Source organism: Vidua chalybeata, chromosome 7, assembly GCF_026979565.1.
Source record: "Vidua chalybeata isolate OUT-0048 chromosome 7, bVidCha1 merged haplotype, whole genome shotgun sequence".
Taxonomy (NCBI): domain Eukaryota; kingdom Metazoa; phylum Chordata; class Aves; order Passeriformes; family Viduidae; genus Vidua; species Vidua chalybeata.
The window spans coordinates 6,024,077-6,046,734 of NC_071536.1; the positions used below are offsets into that span (position 1 = coordinate 6,024,077).

General features: G+C 45.6%; 3 protein-coding genes across 5 annotated transcripts in view; 1 reads left to right on the forward strand and 2 right to left on the reverse strand.

Annotated features, from left to right (window-relative positions):
* Positions 1-1,062: 1,062 nt before the first annotated feature.
* LOC128790815 (uncharacterized) lies at positions 1,063-3,255 on the reverse strand. The gene is made up of 2 exons (XM_053947909.1): positions 3,039-3,255; positions 1,063-1,370 (listed from the first exon to the last, which is right to left on the reverse strand). Exons 1-2 carry the CDS (start codon positions 3,253-3,255, stop codon positions 1,192-1,194), a joined length of 396 nt encoding a protein of 131 aa, XP_053803884.1. The 3' UTR covers positions 1,063-1,191.
* Positions 3,186-15,260, forward strand: S100B (S100 calcium binding protein B). Of its 2 annotated transcripts, none has more exons than XM_053947910.1 (4): positions 3,186-3,287; positions 4,197-4,349; positions 4,803-4,957; positions 15,179-15,260. In XM_053947910.1, the coding sequence occupies exons 2-3, from the start codon at positions 4,212-4,214 to the stop codon at positions 4,941-4,943; spliced, it is 279 nt and encodes a 92-aa protein (XP_053803885.1). In that variant the 5' UTR covers positions 3,186-3,287; positions 4,197-4,211; the 3' UTR covers positions 4,944-4,957; positions 15,179-15,260. The 2 variants fall into 2 exon arrangements, with proteins under 2 accessions (XP_053803885.1, XP_053803887.1); XM_053947912.1 differs by lacking the exon at positions 15,179-15,260 and adding an exon at positions 7,109-7,651.
* DIP2A (disco interacting protein 2 homolog A) overlaps positions 13,427-22,658 on the reverse strand; it is a 79,796-nt gene continuing 70,564 nt past the window's right edge. Inside the window, exons 32-39 of one of the 2 annotated variants that reach the window (XM_053947905.1) lie at positions 22,372-22,542; positions 20,820-20,849; positions 20,342-20,403; positions 18,649-18,706; positions 17,897-17,971; positions 17,161-17,335; positions 15,744-15,867; positions 13,427-15,418 (exon numbers count right to left, since the gene is read on the reverse strand). In XM_053947905.1, coding sequence (XP_053803880.1) covers positions 15,166-15,418; positions 15,744-15,867; positions 17,161-17,335; positions 17,897-17,971; positions 18,649-18,706; positions 20,342-20,403; positions 20,820-20,849; positions 22,372-22,542 — 948 coding nt within the window. In that variant the 3' untranslated portion in view covers positions 13,427-15,165. The remainder of the gene's footprint in view (positions 15,419-15,743; positions 15,868-17,160; positions 17,336-17,896; positions 17,972-18,648; positions 18,707-20,341; positions 20,404-20,819; positions 20,850-22,371; positions 22,543-22,658) is intronic. The other variant, XM_053947906.1, reaches the window with a different exon arrangement.

Consider the following 22,658-nt stretch of genomic DNA (forward strand, 5'->3'; position numbering starts at 1 on the left):
TAATGCACACTTCAAGTTTAATTTAAAATACTCCTATTCTAGCAAACAGGTCTTCACTCACGTCCAGTATAACATCAGGGATTATCTGCAAAAGATACAGTGATTTTATTTGAGAATGAAATAATTAATTTTGTATTTATTTCATAAACTAGGCTTAGGTCACTCACTTCAACCCTGGCTGTGTTCAGTAAGAGCAAAATGTTTTTTGGATGGTGCTGGACTTCTCTTGGAGGGAGAATGGATGGGGATAATATCTTTGACTTGTGTCTCATCCCACTGGTCCGCAGTAGGGAGAGCTGTGCTGCTTCTCTTGCACAGTTTATATGAACAGAGGGAACTCTAGCAGTTCACTGACATGGGTGTTGTATCTGAGGCTTAATAGTCTGTTTATTTTTGGTTTAAGAAAAAAAATTGTCATAATGACTCTGTCTGAAATGAGGTTCATGAAAGTATCCACTTGTCTGTGGATGCCAAAATCTTAAGATAATTTATGGTAATATTTGCCTAAGGGGAGTGATGGAAGATGAACAACTTGGTTTTATTTTTCCATCTCTATACAACCCACCTGCACCAGAAATTTTTAATAATTGCCAAATTCCGGTTACTTAGACCTTGTTTTCATCCATGTTTTTCTGTGTCTGAAGCTCATCTGGATTCAGCCAGGAACTAGCTCACCTCTGGCTGCTGTGTTTGTAGGTGCCAGGGAACCTGCTCCCTGCAAAGCTGCTGTGTGTGCTGGCACTGCGAGTGCAGCCCTGCAGAGGCAGCTTCTTCACCCTCCCACCCAAATTCCTCTGCTTTCATTACTTTTTTTGTCCCAGTTCAATGACCGCTGGCGTTGGTCTCATGGTCTGGCAGAGCCTGGCGCCACACACACCCGAGAGACAAAGAAATAGGCTGTCTTTTCTCCTGGTATGAGGAGCCCACATTGTGAGGGAGACAGGCAGAGGGCTGAAGTGTTTTGCTCAGCTTTGAGCACTGAAAAACCCCCTTGCTTCTTTAAACATATCAGCCCAAAACTCTGGCAAGGAAGCTCTGACCCTGAGGAAAGGAGCCCCAAGGTTGCACCCTCCTGTTCAAAGATCAGAATGTGAATTTTAGAATAACAGAAGCAGCTCTTTGGGCAGTACTGAAAGCACAGCCCACAGCCCCATACTCATACCCAGACCTCCTGGACTGTGACAGGCTGGGTTAGGGATGATCCAGGCCAGGAGAGCAGCCTTTGCAAAGGATATGAGCCTGGACAAGTATCAGGAATCTCTTGGAGCTGCTCATTAGCAGAGGCAGAAGAGGGTCAAGGTTTCTGGTGTTCACATCTGATCCTGCTGCTCCTTCCCATCCTATCAGGACATATAATTCCAGATCATCATCTGTAAAATACAGAAGTCAGAATGATTTGGGGTGAAATGGACAGCAAGAATCACCAGGAAAGAGAATTTTAAGACTGGTCAAGTTTTGATCCGCCAAACACTACTTTTTCTGTTCCATTTTAAGGAAAGGTCACTTTCCAGAATGACATCAGAATATGGTTTACGGAGATGAGCTAGGACCTTGTCTCTGACTAGAAAAGGTTTGCTTTAATGCATTTCTTGGCTGAGGACTGAGCTAGAGATCTACCAGATCAAATTGCTATCAACAGAAAAATGCTGTCTCTTTCCTGCTGACAGAGAGTCCCATTTATAGCCAGCTCTTACAGGAATGCAAGTACTCTTGGAAAAAATCAAATAGTACAAAATTGCTGACAAACTACCTCCACACTAGAAACACCACGACCTAAAAGCATCCCTGCTGTCCCTGCTAGTCCCACCAGAGCACAGATAACTGTTATAATTTGCAATGCCCTAAATGCAAGAATTTCAGTGGTCAGGTAAATATTTACAGTCAACATATTCAATCTTAATGCCGGGGAAATTATTTTTCCCCAAATCAGTGTTTAAGCCTGTTACAAAAACTTTCATGAGCTAATGTAAGGAAATTATCAATGTAGATGGGGTTTTTCTTACACCAGTATGTGAAAAAGTTTTTTAAGTAACATGGCCAGTGTTGTAGATCAGTAGATTTGGGAAAACTGCCAGGGAATATGTCTGTCCAGCAACAGGGTTTAGATCAAAGTGCATTTAATGCCAGTTCATGGTGGCTGCTGGGGCTGGCAGGGAACTTGTGAACAAGTTTTATATCAAGACCCCATTTAAAAGTAAATAAAGGATTAGAGATAACTTTTCAAAGTTTCTAAAAAGAAAATATTTTTTTCTAGTGTGAATCCATATACAAACAATAACTCATCATTTTCTGAGTTCTGTATGTTGATTTACACTTCCCTTCACAGAATTGGTTCAAAATATTTGCAGTTTCACTTGTCTCTGGTGTTAGGTGGATATTTATTGAACATTTCAACATTTCTTGAACGATACACACAGAAAAGTATAAGTCTTATGCTCACACTGACTGCAAAACGTGTTTTCATTGATGCTTTCACTCTCATGGTATAACTGGTTTTGCACAAGCAGCAATGGTTTCAGTTGGACAAAGCATTTTGTTTGTGGTATGTTTGGTGAAGCAGAGCAAGTTGAAATAACCTTATTATCCCTGTTTGGCCTGACTCTATAATCTTAAAACAGTAGAAAGCAGAAAAAGTGTGCTCAATATTAATAGTGTGCTCCCAATGACCTGCAGTAAACATAGTGAAAAGATCAGATGTACAAGGAATTGCTATTTTTGCATACTCACTGTTCAGAACAGAACAGCAGCTTTAAAGAAAGCATTCACATCTTTGAATCGCAAGCTTGATTCACAGAATATTCTGTGCATTGAAAGACCCATCTAATGAACAGAGAATAGGCATTCTATCTTTGAAAAACATGAACAAATAAATGGCACCATAATAGATGCATTTGTAATGTGCCACAACTGGATCTAGGGATAATCTCCAAGTGCTTGTTTAAACAAAAAAAGTTTACTGCCATACATTTTGAAACAGGAAATATCCCTACATACGTGTCACTTACAAAAATTGGCTGATTGCAACTACGTCCCCTTACCGTCTTCAGAAAACAAGTAAAGCAGGCGGTGTTTTCCTCTCCCGAGGGCGGCTTTCCAGCGGCTCCCACGTGGGCGGCGGGTCCAGTCCCCGCGAGCAGCTCTGCGGTGCGGGCACAGCGCCCGGCTGGACACCCCGCCCCGGCTGCCGCTGCCAACCCGTGTCCCCCGCAGGCATAAGAAGCCAGCGGGTGCCCGTGGTGCCTGGCCACGCCGCATCGCTGTGCCACAGCCCCGCCGGCAGCAGGGAGGTGAGAGGGGCCGGGGGATGCCGGGCGGGCCGTCCCTGCCGGGGGGGAGGTGGATATTGTCCGGGCAGAATCGCCACTCCAACCATACCTCTGCTCTGGAGCACTCCTCAGCCTTGCGGACGGCAAGCAGGCAGGGCTGGAGCATGAAAAGGGTATTTTTGTTAGGATATTTTCTATCGTGTCTGGTAACAGTCTTTCCGTTCGGACACCGGCTGCTGAGCGGGGGAGGACATCAGCTGTGGGATCAGACTCAGTACCTTGTGGTGGAGAAACAGTAGCCGGGTCGCAAGGCAGGAGACATTTACCGATGGGATGTGAACGAAACGAGTGCCGGGCAATAAGGCTTTTTTATTTTCCCAGCTTTTGGGAAGGTGGGTTGGCAGCTCTCCCTCTTGGATCAGAGTCTCTTTGGTTTGTCCGTTTGTGAAGTGTGCAGGGAACACTGCAGTCTAAATTACTATCATATCCCAAGAGGGCCTCCAGACCAAGTCTGGGAGAGGGAGGTTCGAGAAGTGCTCATTTTGACCTGCTGGCACTCATCAAAACTGATTCCAACTGGGTTCCCCTGACCGCTGGGCTGGAGCCAGGTCTGCAGGCAGAGGCATAGGCGAGGGAACCTGTGACAGCAGGGACAGCAAAACCATTCTGAAACCCCGGAGCAGACCCCATGCCTGCTGCTCTCCTTGTCTTGTGGCTCTGCTGTCTTCGAGAGCCCCTGGCAGCAGAGTTATGGTCTCTCGTGACCTTCCCCCCGAAGCCAGGGCTGCTGCCAGAGCCCAGCTCTGCCTTGAACGCGGGTCCGACCTTGCTGATCCATGGGCGGAGCCCCGGGGTGGCCGCGCTTCCAAATCCATAGGAATTGCTGGAGCTTGCCCAGGCTGGCGCTCCCAGCGTCCCCTCTGCCCTCAGGGCCACGCCACGACCATGTCCGAGCTGGAGAAGGCGATGATCGCCATCATCGATGCCTTCCACCAGTACTCCGGGAAGGAGGGAGACAAGCACAAGCTGAAGAAATCGGAACTGAAGGAGCTCATCAACAACGAGCTGACCCATTTCCTCGGGGTAAGTACTGCCCTCCCCGCAGCCTGGCTGGGCTCAGGGCCCATCCAACAGCCCCTGCACTCCCCTGTCTCCCACGGGAAGCCTGCGCAGGCAAAGAGGTTTATTTACACAGCAGGGCATTAAATCCTTTGCTCCAGCTCTACAGAGCAGCAGGATGAGGGGAACAGCCTATATGGCAGACTGGGGTGTGGGTTGGATACTAGGGAAATTACTTTCCCTGACACGGGGGACAGCCTTGCTCCAAGGGGCTCAAGATGTCCCTTCCCAGCTGTGGCTGCAATTCCCCAGGGCACAGGACAATGCCCCACCATAGACTGGGAACATCCACAAAATATTTGGGATGTGACTGAACAGAGAATCAGCCGTGAGAGCACTTGGGAAACGGGGACATGTTTCTGTCTGGGCCTCGCTGTGGTCCTCCCCAGCTTTGGCTACCTGTTTCTGTCCCTTCAGGAAATCAAAGACCAGGAGACTGTGGACAAAGTCATGGAGGCACTGGACTGCGATGGGGATGCAGAGTGCGACTTCCAGGAGTTCGTGGCCTTCATTGCAATGGTCACTGCTGCTTGCCATGAGTTCTTTGAGCATGAGTGAGCTGTGGGAAGCAGGTGAGCCCCTTCTGCTCATGCTGGAGAGAGGCAAGGCAGCATTGCTCCTCCAGGAAAAGGACTGGCTGTGATTACAGACACCTTAGAGTTCAGCTTGCGCTAGACTTAAGCAGCTTATTAAAAGTGCTGTGGCTTTGTGAACAAAAACCACTTGTGTGGCTCAGGAAAGGCTAGTGCCCATTGGGCTGCATGCAGTGAGAGAGTGCCTTGCCTCAAGCTCCTTCCCTGCTGTTTTAAGTCAGGAATTTGCATGGGGCTAGAAGCTGAGGGATGCTGTGATCCAAGCTTGCGTACAAAGGAAAAGAGGAAATTCAAGGGTTGAAGGAAGAGGTGATGCAGAGGGGCTGGTTTTGGAAACTTGCTGCCGAGCCCATTGGCCTGAACGGGAAGGCCCCCAGTGATTCCAGTGGGCTCTAGGCATGGCATTAGAAACCTGTCCCATCACAGGTGCTCAGCAGAGCCCACCTATTTCTTGGTACATTGAGACACTCTTGGCTTGCAAGGCAAAGTGTAACAATCTAAAAGCATAACCATCTGACAGCTGAGGCTTTTCACTTGTTGATCAATCCTGCTTTTAGCAGCCGGCAGAACTGGAAGCAACAGCATATGAGGCTCCTGCACTGGGGTCAGCTCCTGGGCCTGGGATATGCCTTGATGAGGTGTCCAGGCTCAGTGAGAAGGGAAGTGGGAGTGGCCCAGTGTGACCACAGACCAGGCACAGCCTCCTGAGTGTGTGGAAATGACAAGGAATAAAACGTTGGTTTGGCCTCTGGTGAAAAACGTGTCCTTTTGTGCCAGGCTGGTCTGCACTGAAAGATCAGGGCTGAAGCACTGCTACAGCTCATGCCCCTGGGGTTCTTGTTGGGCATTGACCCCTCATCTCTTCCCTGGTGTCATTGTGACTGGCCAGACAACCCAAGATTGTCACCAGCACCGTGTTCCAGCCGGCTGCCCACACTGCCATGTGCTCCTGCCAGGACACAGGGACAAGAAGGGCCCTCTGCAGGATGTGACTGCTGCTCCCAGGGTCATCCAGGGGCTTGCAGTGGTGAGCCCTTGCAAAGCCTCAGCAAAACCCCCAAAAAGCCTGTGCTTCTGCCTTTCCAGTCTGCACCTGCCATCCAGCTCAGCAACACCTGTGCATTGGGCCTTCCTGGCCTGCAGCACCAACAGTGACAGATTCACTGCAAAGATGCTCTCAGATGGTACTGGTTTTACCTCATTCCATGTATTCTAATGATTTTATGCACAAAATGACATCTTTGGACAGGGACCATCTTGCTATTCTCACCAGCCTCCCCCAGGCTGTGCAAGGGGACGCTCAGGCAGAGCCAGGCACACAAGGGACAGCATCTTGTACTCCACCTACCACAAAAAGCCATTTTTGCCATCCCAGGGTACTGCTCACTTGATGAGAAGCAGTTTAGCATCCAAGTTACTTCCACCACATTTTTAACATCCTCCTCAGGTCTTGCTTGAGCTGCTTTCAGCACTGGGACAGACCTGAGGCCATGTGTGAGAACGGGGTGGGGACCCCGTCTGTCTCCATGTCCCCAAGGTGAGGCAGGGTAGACAGGACTCTCTGGACCCTCTCTCAAGCCTGAACTCGAGTCCAGCAGGGGGGTCTGAGTTTTCAGTACAAGGGTCTGCCCGTGGGCCACATCTGTCATGGTTCTGACACTTTGAAGAGGATTCAAATGGATTTCCCACCAGGAAGGACACTATGACAGTTTACTACTTATCAACAGTAGTAAAACTGAAACAAAGAGAAGTACAGCATCAGGAAGGGCCTGAGATTTTTAGAAGATGCAGATTCACTTCTGAAGCTAGAAAAGTGTCAGAGGGGCAGATTTTGTACATCTATGCTGTATTGTACCTTTGCTAAATCACATTTTCAGAATTTAAAGTGCTGCAATAACTTTCTGCTCTGGGAGATTAGAATCTCTACTTTTATTCTGTTCTCAGATAATTTTAAGAGATGTTCATCTCTCAAAGGGAAACCTCTCCCTGCATCAGACAAAAAGTTACCATCACTGTAAGAGCACTTACAGACACCCCTCCCCTCCCAAAAGTTCTTCCACACAGGTTCTTACCAGGAGTTTTACCAGCTGATTGTTGCTTGTCTAAAAAACATGTACTTCATCTTAACAGTTGATGGAAGTGGATCCAGGCTGAAACATTCAAGAGCAGAGCTCATGTACTGACAGCAAGGAAAAAAAAATCTTAAAAAGAAAACTATGGTTTTCTTCCCTCAAATGAGTTATGGACTTTTACAGACCCCAGAAAAGGAACAGAACCAACCACAGCACTGTCATTCGTATTTGGGAGAGAAAAGTGGCAGAAATAAATAATGATTTTGCAGTTACCTTTGCTTGACAAGTTTAAAGGAATGCTAGAAATATAGCACTTTTATGTTTAGGTGAGAACAAGGTTAAATAAACCAGAAGTGACTGGAAGAAAATACAGTGGTGCATATAATTTTAATAATATATACTGAAAGAGAAAAAAAATAGAACTCTGCTTATATGGCACTGGATAACCAAGCCACACCATAAAACCTGGTGTGCCTAGATCCTCCCAAACAAAACAAAAATAACAGAAAATCCAAACTCAAACACAAAATCTGAAGATTGTAGCAACAACCCACATTAGAATTGGTCATGACATGGAATTCTCATTTGAAATATCTGACCACATAAATATTTGAAGTATATTAACCAGCTGCTTTCCTTTTTCCAGGGTAACAACTATAAATAAGGGCATTAAAGCAACATCATAGTACTGTTGCTAAAATGACATAAAGATTTTAAAATGCTGGTGCTGAATTCTGCCTCACAACGAACACTGCTGCAATAAAGGCAGCTCATTAATGTTTGCAAGGTTATTTAATACTCACTTGCAGCCCAGAATAAATCTGAAACATTCTGCTTCAACAGCATTCCCTCAGTGTACTGAGGGCCAGTGAGCCAGTGACAGCAGCATGTTAGTTCAGGAGACAGGGCTCAGCATTGCCTGGTCAGTACATTTTATACTCCCACAAATCAGGTAAAAATTCACCAACCAATCTAAAAATGGTGCTTATAACTTTGCTGCAAGCTGGGATTTCAATGTCACACTCATTCAATTTAAGATGAATTACAGATTTTTGAATCCTGTCCTCCTTAGTTTTGAGAAATATGAGTTAAGCTGCTTTGGCACTGAAATGCAGCGTGCTTTAAGCATGTCCCACTCAGCACTTTTTTGATGTGAGGCACAATGCCTGGCTGGAATTAAAAGTGAAAAAAACAGCAAAGGCTCTAAGACACCATTGTCTCGTTACGTGCAATGCTTTCAAACACAAAACACATTTTGCAGGATCAATTTGTGTTTGTTTCCTAAATCTACTGTCAGTACAAATGGCTTCTGTAAGCGCCTCACCTCTCTTGCTTTTTCAAACAAAACACTTGCCTTCTTTTAAGAGACTACAACTCATTTTACTTCCATAAAACAAGGCTCTAAGTAAAAGCAAGTGGTTTGGTCAGGAACCCTTGAAAGTCTGGGTTAAAAAATGCAGATGACGTGGAAAAACCTCCCAGGTTTGTTTCCAACATGGAAAGCCCTGTAACCACAGAGTGTTCTGCATGCTGTGAGCTGATTGTGGGCCCAGCATTCTGACCCATCTGCTGCACCTCGAAGTGTTTGCATTGAACTTTGTGTCAGAGAAAGGAAACCACTTGGAAACACACTTGGGAGTAATGCTGGTGCAGCACATAATTTTTTCTGGATAAAAGTTAAACCAGACACCTTACCTCCCATTAGCCATGTTGCAAGAGGGACAGGAAGAGTTCTTTTTGGGATTTTTTTACAGCCTTTCCAAACTGCTGCAGCTGTTAGAAGTGACATTAACTTTTAAAAAAATTAATTAATGGTTTTATTAAATTTAAATTAATCATAACCAGTATATTAATGATAAGTATATTAGTCTTATATAATTTCAAGCCAGCATTTAGCAAAGTTGTCTAAAGTTACTTTTATGGAAATACAGCTTGGGAAAATTTCTGACTCATTAAGTTTTGATAAACTAAATCTGATATGCTTCAATGAAAAGGGCCTGGGAGAGAAAGATGTATTGTTGAAGCTGGACATCTGGAATGCAGAATTTAGGGACTACAAGAACATTTTGCAGAAACCAGAAGAGACTAACAAAGCCTGTGTCTGTGTGTTGAAAAGTCCTTGGAGAAAACAGATACTAAAACCCCTAAAAATATGGACTAATTAGCATGAACAGTGAGGAATCAATAACCAATAGAGGACAGTATACTAATGAATGAAATATAATTATGCAATTTAGAACCAATGAACCCTAATTTGTTTGCTAAAAATATAGAAACAGGTGGAAAAATTTTGTATCCGTGCCTGTGTAGAGGCTGAAATTTTACAAACCGTGGTCAGGAACAAAGAACTGCCTCACTCTCCAGCACTACAAAGACACTATTAGAGGACACGAGGAACATATTTTTGTCCTTGCACATTTTTCTGTGTGAGACATCTATCTGGATCTTTAATCTTCACGAGGTTGCAATGTGCACAGTGGTACTTTGAGCTGAAAAGGACTGTGCAGAGAGCACTGTGCTCTACCAGCTTCTTGAAGGTTTTAAAAGAAAGGGGGGCTTCCCCTTGAATGTAGTGCAAATACAAGTTTCCAAAAGTTTAGACAGCATTTCACAAGTTTCAGGGGCAAACTCCGGGCAAGCTTGTTGTCCTGGCACAGTTCTCTGTGCTGGAAGCAGTGTCCTGGCTGTGAAAGGAGCGTGCCTGTCACTGCCCTGCTAGCCAAATTCACAGTCCTAAGCTGGCAGTCTTAAGGGTAAAGTTAAACAAGAACTATTTGTGCTGCTTCCTATTCATCTTCCAGCCCTCTGTGGAAACAACTGTGCTTACCTTTAGGCTCTGAGATCCGGAGAACACAATGGTAGAGGCAGCGGAGAAGGGAAGGACAGAATGCACTGGTGAGTTTGATGTGAGGCAAGGGGAAGGTGCAGCCCTGTACTGGCTTTTACTTCTAGAGCTTTTTTTCTATGAGAGCAGCTGCAGGATGTTTGCAAGAGAGATGTGAGAGTGAGAAAAGTGACAGCAGGTCTGTGTGGGAAAGAAGATACAGAGCATTGTGTGCAGTTTTAACGCTGTTAAGAGAAGGAGGTACTTTGGGAACATCTTCTGTCTTGACACTTCCTTCTGTGTGATCTCTAGCTGCTTGGACAGGGTGACACTGTGAAAGTGTGTGAAAATGATTGCACTGCGAATACCAAGTTGCACAGGAAAGAGGGCAGGGCAGCAAATCCTGTCCTGGCACGTCCATCAGTGAATTACTGCCTCACTGTAATGATGGATTCTGTCACTTTGAGAGAACTGATGCTCTATGTATAGTTTAGGAGGAAAGTGAGAATCACCAGTGTGTTCTGTCTCGCTTACAGACTGCAAAGGGACTATAAAGGCCAGCAGTGGCTTTTTGATGTAGGACTTTCTCTTAGCGAGCAGCTGCTGGATGTTTTGAAGGGGTTTGGGATTTGAGAGAGTTAGAGTGCAAGATGGTACATAGATCTTGAGGGAAAGTGCGTATCTCCAGGGAGCTGGATGCAGTTCAGTGGGTGTGAGTTTGAGCAGCTGATGGCGCAGAAAAGGTTCTAAAAGGAAGAGGCCGTGCTGCAATTGCCTTTCATTTTGCAGTTTATAAACTGCACAACCCATCACAGCCACACGATGGCGCTGTCAACTCACAAAAGACGGAAACGCACCGAGCCCAGCTCGAAACCACCCCAGGACAGAGCCAAGTCGGAAACGTCCCTGCTCTCAAATCAGCTGTGCGAGGACAAAAAGGTTTGGCTGATCATCCCCTTCCAAGTACAAACTCTTCCTTCCAGCACATTCAAACGGCAACACAAACTCTTCTGCCCTAACAAACCTTTTCATTCTTACAGAGTCCAGTAACAAACTTGAAAACATCTGGCAAAACCAGGGCTCACAAAGTGTCAGTGGAGAAAGTTCTTTGCTGCCTACAATGGCACCCATCAAACTACAAACACACACCCTGCTATCGCCACTTTCCTTCTCAGCTCTACATACCATCATAAGCTTTCAGTCTCACAGAGTCAGGATCCGAATGGGGGGGCACTTGGGACTGCTCACACACTAAAGCTACAAGGACAAAAACTCAACAGTTTGGCATCTGCATTCCCACTGACAGTTCAACAGCTCTAACCCAGAGAACTGCCTGTTGGGAAAAGCCTCTAAATTCACTCAGACCACTCAAAGTGCCCATCCAAATTTGCTTTCTTTGCCAAAGAGAGGAACTAGAACTCAATCTCAAAAGAAATAGCATCCTCTCCTCCAAAATCCAAAATATCCAGGGACTGATCCCCTACAAAGGTGTCAGAACACTGGTACTGGGCATTACCTGCCCGGGGCAGTAGATCAGCTGCACACCAAGACCCAGCGTAGCTGCTTACCTTGTCCAAAAGAATTGTGATGGCAGAATTTCAAGAAGGCTGCCTCTGAAAAGTGGAAAACACATGCCAAATTTAATCTTTCAGGAGGGAGACAGCCTTACAAAGATGGATACCAACTCCATGTACCAATTGAGTCAGTGCTTCCAAACCAAATATGCCAGGATAGAAAGTTGCTGCTGCCCTTGCGCTGCACGACACAGCTTCTTATCTGCACCTCCAACACTGGGGCTACGTTCTTTCCTTCCCATCAGAAAGCATTGCTCTTCTCATTCAGGAGCTTACCAAGCAGAAGTTGCATAGCACATCCAGCACTATGTCCAACAATGGCTCCTACACAGAAATGTCTTGCTGGACTATACCATGCCCTTCGCTTTTCAGTGCCCCATGTTCTGCCTCTCTTGTCTGAATCTAACTGGAAACACTTTTTGCACAGCAGCACAATCTGAACGAAGAGAAAGAGACATGAAGCACATGTTTTTGTCCTGGCACATTTTTGAGTGAGACTTCTTTTGGGATCTTTAATCCTTATGAAGCTGTAATGTGCACAGTGGTCCTTTGAGCTGAGAAGGACCGTGCAGAGAGCGGATTCATGTGGCCCAATGCCTACTGACACCTTCTGTGTTGGTTATTTCAAGCTGCTGGATATGCTTGATGCCACTGATGACACACAGGGTGTGCACCACTGTTGGGGCCTTCCTGTGTCTGCTGGGTATGGGCCCCAGCCTCCTCCCTGAGAGGCACAGCTGCTGAGAGTGCTGGGTGCCAGATTGTGCATCCATGCCTCCCTCCCCCCAGATGACCTCCTGGTTATCCCATCCCATCTGGCACAGTGGAGACTGGAACAACCTTCCTATGGCTGGCCCTGAGGCCCCCCAAGACTCCAGCCTCAGCTATGCTGGGCAAGGTGAGGGGATCACCTGGGCAGCTAGAGAGTAAGGGTGTGCCTTGGCTTTGCTGCTGCACCATGGGCTCTTCCCATCGCCCTGCCTGCTCCCTGAGCCTGCTTGTGCTTCCCTGCTCCCTGTGCTGGGCGAGTGTCAGCAGCTGGCTGGGGCACTGCTGTCTCCTGTGTGTGTATCCCCAGCAAAGTGTACTGTCTATCCTTGCTTTGGCTGGAGCTGCCATGCCATGCCATGCCATGCCACCCTATTCTATTCCATCTCATCCCATCCGAACTCCCCTGGCTGGCTGACATGTTCACCTCCTGAGCTGCTGTTTTCCAGGGCATCCTTGGTCCTTGAGGGAGTTCTGTGAGTATGGCCCTTGCCATCCCCAACCTTTCTCACACCCACTGCCTCCTCTCATTCTCATCTTTCCTTCCCAGGGGACACAGGGGCCCATGGGACTTACTGGCCTGAAGGGGGAGAGCCTGGAGAGAGAACCCTCTTTACCCTGACAGTTCTGGAGAATTTCAGTAGTGCAGCCTGATGAAGTTGCTGGAGGGCATCAACCCAGTGCTGCTGTTTCTGCTTGTGCTTTTCCTTTTCAGCTAGTGCTTTCTCCCTGGCAGTCATCAGCCCGGATCTGGCATCAGGCCTTTCTGTCCAGCGGGTGCCTTCTGCAATGTTTCCCAAGGGAAAAAACTTCAGTGGATGTCCGGCTGCAAACCAAGCAGGGACATGGCCAGTCTGTGCCTGGAGCTGGCTCTCAGAGGCCCTGGAAAGGCTCGGCCACGCATGGAGCAGCTGCTTTGCTGCACCATGGCAGTGACATTGGAACAGCCATGCCCTGCCAGCCCCATGGCAGTGATGTCATACCTGACATAGGGACGACAGCATTGCAGCTTGGCAGGGGTTCAAAACACAGGGAATTCAGCACCATCCAGGCTTTACAACTGCTTTACCTGCAAAGCAATTGCAGTGAGGTTTTGCAGAAAAAGCTCTAAATGCATTAAACTGTCAGTAATGAGCGAGAACTGTGCTAAGCCAAGGTTTTGAGCTAACAGTTCATGTTTCAACATTCATCAAGTCAGATTGGCAAGAGCTGTTCTGAAATGTTTAATAAGCTTTTTGTTTTAAGATTTACTTTACAAGGCAACTTGTATCACTTTCATCAGTATCTCAATACAAAAGTCTTACAATGCTTTGTTTGCTAAAAAACTACAACATGGAACTGGGGGTTAGGGAGTTGTCTCCTTTTGCCAGCTGTTTTGGGAGAAGGGGTGTCCCACAGGCTGCTGCTGGAGACTGCTGGACTCAAACAATAAGTTACACAAGTTCTGTACATAATTACAGTCAGAGTATGCAGCTGTATTATACACCACAGGTAAACACCATCAGGGCCCATAACTACTGTAAAGGAGAGATTTTTCTTGAATATTTCAGAGTTTATTTGACTGTGGATAAATCTGATCTATCAGGGGACTGACATCCATCTTTCTTAGGCACTAATCCAGGCAGAATTGCCTTGCAGAAATAACTGGCTCTTTTGCAAACTTGTGCATTATTAAAAAAAAATTATGTAGCTCTCAAGTCTTTAACAAATCTATAAAAATAATTATTTGCTAGTATTGTGCCTACCTTCAAACACAGATTTACTTGAATAACTTCAGATTCTCTTTCTGCATTAGCTTCACTGCAGTATTGGATCAGGCAGAAACTTCAAAACCTTAATTAGTCCAACTGTGACCCAACCAACTGGATATTTTAGCCTGAACAAAAGCGTTTAAATACAACTCCAAAGGAAACAAAGGAAGTTTGTACCACAACAGTTCAAGCTAACTAACAATGAATGGGTTTTCTATGGTGGGGAAAAAAAAGTTACTATTTCAAGTTTTAGCACAGAATATTCAGGGAAAACATTTTGTAAGCCTATGCTTTGTAAACATTTATACAAATCATTCAGAGTGGCTTTGGAATGGATTTTCAAATCCTTGGCATTATGCAGGGCAGGAATTAACAGCTCACACTATGAAAACAAGCAACTTTGACATGGAGTTAGAAGAGCAAGAGCACTGAAGGCTCCTGCATCAAGTACTTAAAACTGGGTATTACTTTGTATTTTATTATAAAGTTTATAGCATTACAGAGTCCAGCATGGCACTGTAAGTAACCTTGTTACAGTATTTGTTTTTGCTTGGTACAAAAAAGCTGATCAGCAGCATAACTGTTACACTGAATCCAGGACTGGAAGGGGTTGGCTTCTTCTGAATAGGGATGAGTCAGTGATTTAAAATAAAAAGGCTGCATTTTTAAATCTCAAATATGTGCAAAATTCCTTTCAGTAGAGAATGTGGTAGAGGTGTGCGCAGTGTTGAAGGATATGCCCCAACCCCGATACTGCCAATATACTGCAGTCATGTGGAGGGTGAACTCCGGATGGTTACTCACGGCTTTGGGTGCTGTTTCCAGGAGTCCTCCTCACAGCTGGTGTTCTCTCCCCACCCCACTCTATGTCCTTTTATGCAGTGCATCAAGTACTGACATTCATAATTATTCTCTCCCCTCTGCCCCCCGTCCCTAAAATAAAATTGGTCCATGATAGTTCTAATAAGCTTCCTTCAGGAATTCCAGTAAACTCTCCATCCTAAGACAGCTGTGACTGTTACAATGGGTTTATGAAAGCAAATGCAATCTGGGAGATGAAGGGCTGCATGTAAAGAGAAGTATCTCCATTTTCCTAAGGTCTTCAACAGCTTTTAAAAACAAGAGCATGGATTCCAATGTTATTTTGAGGAAAGCCCCTTGGATTTTGGTGCTTTAGCCTTGATGTTATTTGCTGTTTTCACATGTTGTAGGCAACATAAATAGGATCCAACTGATCAGCTAAAAATCCATCTCTCAAGTGCATCCGTTGTTTCTCGCCACGGGAGTTGATGGGAATGACCCCAGGATCCACGATGACCACGACACCAACAATGAGATAATGCTCTTCCAGGACCACGTTCGTCACCAGCGCGACCAGATCCAGCGCTTCCTGCTCTGAGCCTTCCAGCTCCACCACCACCACCAGCAGGTTTGTCCACGTAAACACAGCACTGTTGGTACGACACACGTGTTAATGGGGAGGAAAAGACACCTAGACAAGTTACTAAAAGAGATTATGAAAAGAAAGACATGACCTCCCGAAGCTTACAACTAAACCTGAATGCTTGGAAGCTGGAGAGGACCTACAGCCAGTGATATACATAACTCATTAGGGCTAAATGGGAATAAAACATGTGAGAAGACATCATCCGTGAAATCCTTGAGATGTGTTTACCACACCCACACGCGTACATTCCGACACTGCAAAAGAAGTTATAAGTTCTTCTGCTTTAGAAGAAATAAAATGATACAGAAGAATAAGGCTGTGGTTCTTACCATTCTGCAATGCTTTTATGTGCCCTGATTACAGAGGTTTCTATGTCGATGGGGTGGTACCTCATTCCTCTGAGCTCCAGTGTTTCATCCAAAGAGCCCACCACATACAAGGCATCGTGCCTCTCTGCAATACAGCACACACATTTCAACATCATCACATCTACACGACAAACACAGTCACTTGTATGTGCTTATTCCTGACATTCTAAGATGTTCCCAGTGCTTCCTAGGGGAAAGAGTCTCTAATGCAAGCTCTAGCATTTGAGAGAATTAAGAGGTCATGTAGCACTTCTGCCTATGACTCCAAGCAATTGAAGCCACAATGAAAAGAATTTCTGGGTCATCCAGTTCTGCCCTTTCTCTCATATAATGCAACCTCTGTTCATAAACCCAAGCAAAATCCACCATTAAAACATCTTTTTGTTCCACTGCTCTTACTAGAGCACTTTTCTTCTCTGATCGACACAACCACTTTTCCAATTTCCAAAATTAACTTATTTTCCTTCTTTTTAACACCAGCTTATGCCCACTCCTGCCAGCAAAATTCTACTCAGTTTCTTAAGATGCCACAGTTTACACAGTAATAACTTTCTCCTCTCCCAGCCCCAGCTTTGCCAGGTTAAATACGCAAAGCTCTCCTAGACCCTATCTGAAGGACACACTCTCCACATTCACACTTGTAACTCTGCTCAGTTCAATTTTGCTTTGTTAACTATTTTATAGTCTTGCTCAGTTGTGTTACTGGAGGTGAAAATCATGCTGGGAAGTTGTATTTCATGTATACTGTAAATTCACTGCCCAAAGTCTCTTAAAAACTAAAGGACAACTGACATTGTTCCATGGTGATAAAAATCTCTGTGATATGTGATTTTTCAGAAAGCTACAAAGCACAAAAACTTGCTATTATTATTCAGTGGCAGCAGTCAGGACACTGACACTACTCATGTAGACACCATTCATTTAAGTCCTATCACAGAAAACCAGCAATATACATTTGTTACTAAGTTACAAGTGTTCAAACTCCTTTCCTTAGAATGTTCAGAGATTTATTTCTTTACATAGATGAAAATCAAGAGCTGTATCTGCTTTGTATTCTGTATACAAATGGAGCAGATGGAAGATAAACTCTTCCCAAATTTAGACATCTTGGCTAACATCAAAAAACTCCCAAGATTAACAATTTATTTCCTATATTGGAAAGTTTCTCCTCTAGACCTTTAACTTCTGAAAGACTGCAAAATCACTGGTGTCTGTGCACGTCCTGAACCTGCTGAATGATATAACATCGCCTCCTTAATTCATGACTCTTCTGTGAGGGAAGTCAGCATAAACTTGCTGGAGAGACCGATCTTTGCTGGCTCAGCTTCCCCAAGGAGCCTCACAGCAGTGGCCCTGTAGTCCAGGTGCTTCCCCTCACCTCCGCTGGCGTCCGTCAGCTCTGTCCTGCGCAGGAAGCCCAGGTAGCCGGTGCGAGCCCACACGGTTTGAGTGTCCCCAAAACTCAGGCGAGCAGTAAAGTGATCGGCGTGCAGTGCTTCTTCTCCATACACCGTGTAGTAACCAGTAGCATTGTGCGGGCTACTCACCCATATCTAGGGGATAAACCAAATCCAAACTGCAATGAACATAGGTTATTTTGCCAGACACAGACAGCATCGTTAATTGATTTAAAAGATCTGTTTCAATGACAATTTTGACTACTCCAAAATGCCAGTTTTATTGAAAGCATTAACTTGTGACCAGAGAAAAGGAGTTTTATATGCATGTAATTGGGGGATGGTAAAGGCCATAAAAAAATCAACCAGGCATTTGGCTTACTGGAAAGGAACACCTGCTAACCAATTAGCTGGGCATCTTATTACACAACCAAAGATACTTATAAAACAAAGGTCAAACCAAGCAGCAAATTACCTACTGCTGCTGCCCACTGATGGGAGTACATCCCTACCTGTTCTAGCTGCTGGGCAGACACAGACTAGTGCCCTGGTGTCACCTGGTGCTGTGCAGCCACATGTGCAGGAATGCACACAGTGCAGCTCTCTGTGGGGTTCACTGACGTCCCACTCAGGGGAAGGAAGGCATTTATCTAACAGGAGGTGTCGATGGATCACGCCACTGCCCACACACACAGTACAACAGTACCAAACCTTTACCTCTCCTAAATGCGAGTCTCCCAGAGGTCCCTTGGTTTCTGTGTGTGCTATGATGACCTTTACTCCCGGAAGAATCTCAAATAAGAAGCAAACAGAATTTAAGAAAATGAATTCATCAAAAGAAAAGTTAATCAGAAGTCAACAGTCTCTGCTTCCCTTTCTACTCCTTTCTGCACCACAGACACCAACCATCTCTTACTACTACAGTTATTTAACTTGTTAAATAATTCTAACTCTGAGCAGCCATTTTGCAGCTTCAGTGTTGGTTTCACACCTAGAAAATGCCTTCCATATGAATGCCTCAGATTTGTTTTGGTGGCAGCAATTTATCCTATTGCTTCATGTCATGCACCTGGCTTCACTTAACTACTCAGTCACAACCTGTTCTCCTGGACACATTCTGATTAGCCAATCTCATCCCACATGTTCTTTAATGAGATCCAGGTGATACAGCTCCCCACCCAGGTGAGGGCCATGAGGACATAACGAGTGTCATAATGGCTTTAAACTGAAACAGGAGTTTTAGAGTAGATGTTGGGAAGAATTCTCCCCTGGCTGGTAAAGGTTATCCAGAGAGGGCTGTGGCTACCTCAGCCCTGGAAGCGTCCAAGAGCAGGAACTTGGAGCAACCTGGGATAGTGGAAGGTGTCCCCGCACCACGGCAGACAGGGACTGGAATGAGATGAGCTTTAAAGTCCTTTCCAACCCACACCACTCTGATTCTGTGAGGAGGATGACACTCCGTCTCTTACCTTCCCAGACTCCATAAGTGGCAGACTGTGTGGAGAACCTCTCTCTACCAAACGCACCCTGAGAAAATAAGAGGAATACATTTGTACAAGGCTTTAAGAACTGCTGGAGATTAGAATTTTTTTTCTTCTTCTTTTTTTTTTTTCTTTTTCTCTCAGGGAATTTTCTCCCATCTGCTGCTTAAGAGATGATAATGACTGTATTTAAGAGAGACAGAAGATGTAGCCAAGGAGGAGGGGGAAAAGTGCAGCTGGCTGCACTCTTGTAGCTGAGGGGCTTTCTCTTGGGAAGGGCAGAGATACCAAGAGATTTTGGTTGTGGGGTGAGGAGCTGGGCTTGGCTCTTCTCTTGCCCTCGGATCAGAGAGAACCACTGGTCTGCTGTTGCTGTGGGAAAAATTTGCTGCCACCTTGGAGTTCTGCCTTTTACTGCTTCCACCACGGGTGAGCCTTTGTTCCAAAGAGCAGTCAATGAACTGGGACCTCAGTAACACCCAATCACACTGGAGAGGACCCTCACCATCTACTCGGGTGCCTCAGGGGAAAACCTGGGACCTGAGCCCCTCCCCACTCTGAGGGAGCCTCTCCTGGCTGCTTGCAGGAGCCCGACTGCCACTGCCCAGCCCTGACTGCCACTGCCCAGCCCCACTGCCACTGCCCAGCCCTGACTGTCACTGCCCAGCCCCACTGTCACTGCCCAGCCCTGACTGCCACTGCCCAGCCCTGCCACTGCCCAGCCCTGACTGTCACTGCCCAGCCACTGCCCAGCCCCACTGTCACTGCCCAGCCCTGACTGTCACTGCCCAGCCACTGCCCAGCCCCACTGCCACTGCCCAGCCCTGACTGCCACTGCCCAGCCCCACTGCCACTGCCCAGCCCTGACTGCCACTGCCCAGCCCTGACTGTCACTGCCCAGCCCTGACTGCCACTGCCCAGCCCCACTGCCACTGCCCAGCCCCACTGCCACTGCCCAGCCCCACTGCCACTGCCCAGCCCCTGCCCAGCTCTGCTGCCACTGCCCAGCTCTGCTGCCACTGCCCAGCCCCGACTGCCACTGCCCAGCCCCACTGCCACTGCCCAGCCCCACTGCCACTGCCCAGCCCTGCCCAGCCCCGCTGCCCCTGCCCAGCCCTGACTGCCACTGCCCAGCCCCACTGCCACTGCCCAGCCCTGACTGCCACTGCCCAGCCCCACTGCCACTGCCCAGCCCTGACTGCCACTGCCCAGCCCCGCTGTCACTGCCCAGCCCCACTGCCACTGCCCAGCCCTGACTGCCACTGCCCAGCCCCAGCTGTCACTGCCCAGCCCCGCTGCCTTCTGCCTCTGCTTTGGGCTCTTTCATTACACATCAACCCAGCATCCTGTGCCTGCCAGTACACCCCATGGCTCCTGCTATGGCTGCAGAGTTTCTGCTATGTTTTGTTTGCCACTCAGGGAAGGCTGAGGAACAGAGTTGTTTTGGTTTGAAGGAAGAAAAAAAAAAACCCTAAAGGAGATTCTAACTGTGCTAGTTCCACTACCTAAAGGATTGTTAGGGAGCAGATTTCTTGGAATTGCACAGCACAGGGATATAGTATGGTAATATGGCAGGGAGTCAGCTGGCTGCTGCCAAGGATAATTCAACAAACCAATGCAATGAGGGTGAAGTTTCTTCTCCACAGCCATTGAAGAGTTAATGCTTTAACACAGACTGTACCTGTCATGTCGAAGTGCTCTCATATCTACATAGACTGTTGTTGGATCTGGTCCTGCTGTTCCCTAAGAATAAGGAGGAAGAAACAAATTCAACAGAAGCCACAACACCCTGCTTTCATTCTCACAGCTACATAAATTCACAAAATTTTCTCTTACTTACTGACACTTACAAAGCACTTCCCTAATGTCCAATAAATAAAGTAGCCCCCCTTTCTACAGTGACTACTGTTGAGCCTTTGCTTTCTGTAGAATCAGTCAATGAATGCACAGGTGAAGTATGTAAGTACAGGTAAGTCTAAGTTTGCAGAATTTTTAGATTTAAAATTCAGCTTTTAGGATTTTATTTAAGTAAGCACCTGCTCTATAACCCACACAGCCAGTGCAAAAGGATGTAAGCACAAACCTATGTGAGCCTAGTCCCTAACACTGCAGAAGCAGATGGAGTTTAGGATGTGACAAGCACACATGCATCACTATACCTGTTCAGCCAGCTTGCCCAGCCTGTTTGGCTGACAGCAGGACCACAAACAGAAGTAACAGAGGCCATCAAAGTGTGGGAAACAGAGAGAAAGGGGAAAAAAAGAAAATACAAACAAAGAGGCACTGGAAACATAAGATACACACAGTAAGACAGAAAACAAAACTTACACTGTTTTAGAATGAAAAGAAAATTTCCATTTCAGATTACTTAAGAGCTTGGCACTTTTAGGTAGTTCTTTTGGAAACATGCAAATCTCAGATCACGGAACAAAAGAAAGCTACAGCAACTCATACATTGCTTTATACTAAACCCCTTCTCCCTCTGTAAGACTGTTTGCAGCTTCAGAAACACCTCAGTGAACCAGTTTAGCAGGGCTGGAAGACATTTATTTAGCCTGCTAATTTGTATCAGAAGTTTGGTCATTCATTAACATTCATTTAAATCCAATTTTAAAAGTCTAATGGAGGTATCACTTTGGAAGAATGGAGGAAAAGGGGCAGAAAACCCCCTCCCACTAAAAAGGGTCTCAAGAATAGAAGACAGAGATGAAAAAGGCATAAAATGAAGGGGAAGCTTAACTGCCCAGCAGTCCTGTATTCCACAGTGGGTTTTTTTGGAGTACTTTTTCTGTTGCCATTCAGTATTGTGCAGAAAAACTGTTTCTCACCCCTTTATCCCAAACTGGCTTTTGAAATTTTTATTCACACAGACAATTTGGAAAGCTATTCTTTCACACTTGGCAGCTTTATTCAATGTTAAAATCTTAATTTGCAGTCATCTTGATTTCACGTATATGCTTCCTGTTTTTCCACCTACTGATTTATAAAATCACTCTGACATTTCTTTATAACCATTTAGCTTGGTCTTGTTAAAAATTCTTTCTCCTTTAATTGTGAAAGAAACTATAGAAACTAAGGAAACAATTGTGAATGGCAATATATTTAAGTAACTCATGTCCCAGAATATCTCTCTTGCAGGAAACCTAGAACACTGAGAGCTAAAAAGGCTTTTCTTCATCTAGTGGGCACCAGGAAGGAAAAAAAAAGAAAAAACAAAGTTTTGCAGAAGTACAGTAGCAATTTCCATAGAATCCTATTTTATTAAGTGTAATCCACACCAATAAAATTGGAAATTATATTTACAATTACACATACTAAATCCACGTGCCCCCTATATCACATTATACAAAATAAGACAAAATCTGAATCACACAAAAGCTGAAAAAGCATTGCTTGTAACATGCAATATTTATGAATAGGAAACTGTTTATTTAATACTTCTCCTGCATAGTAGGAAGGAAACAAGTTTCTTAGTACTGACCCTCTGGATCAGAAAAGCAAACCAATTGGTCAATTAGTACAGAAAAATGAAATTATCATAATCAACATAATATTAAAATCTTATTTAAAAGCTTAATTTAACTTGGTGATGAAGCAAGCAAGCAAGCAATGGAGCTCTAGTTCATTAGAAAAAGAAATCTATTCACCTGAACATGATTTCCTACCAAGTCTCCAGAGATTCTGTGTAAGGAACAAGCAGTTTAATCTCACCTGTAAGCAAATTGCTACGTTGACCCTGCACCCAAAGGTGGTGCTCACTGCACGAGCAGACAGGCCCAGGTCTTTGAACAACTTGGAGAAAGACTGGGTGAGGGCGATCCTCGGTCTCTCCTCTGCCACCACCATGCAGGTGCGCACGCAGGACAGGTTAACCCCCTTCATCTGGGAGGGCAGGGGCACAGAACAAACACTGTAACTTCAAAGGCAGCAATTCTAGAAATTGTTTCTATTCTAGAAATAAACTGTTTTGTTTGTGCAACAGAATGGCTTCAAAAGCA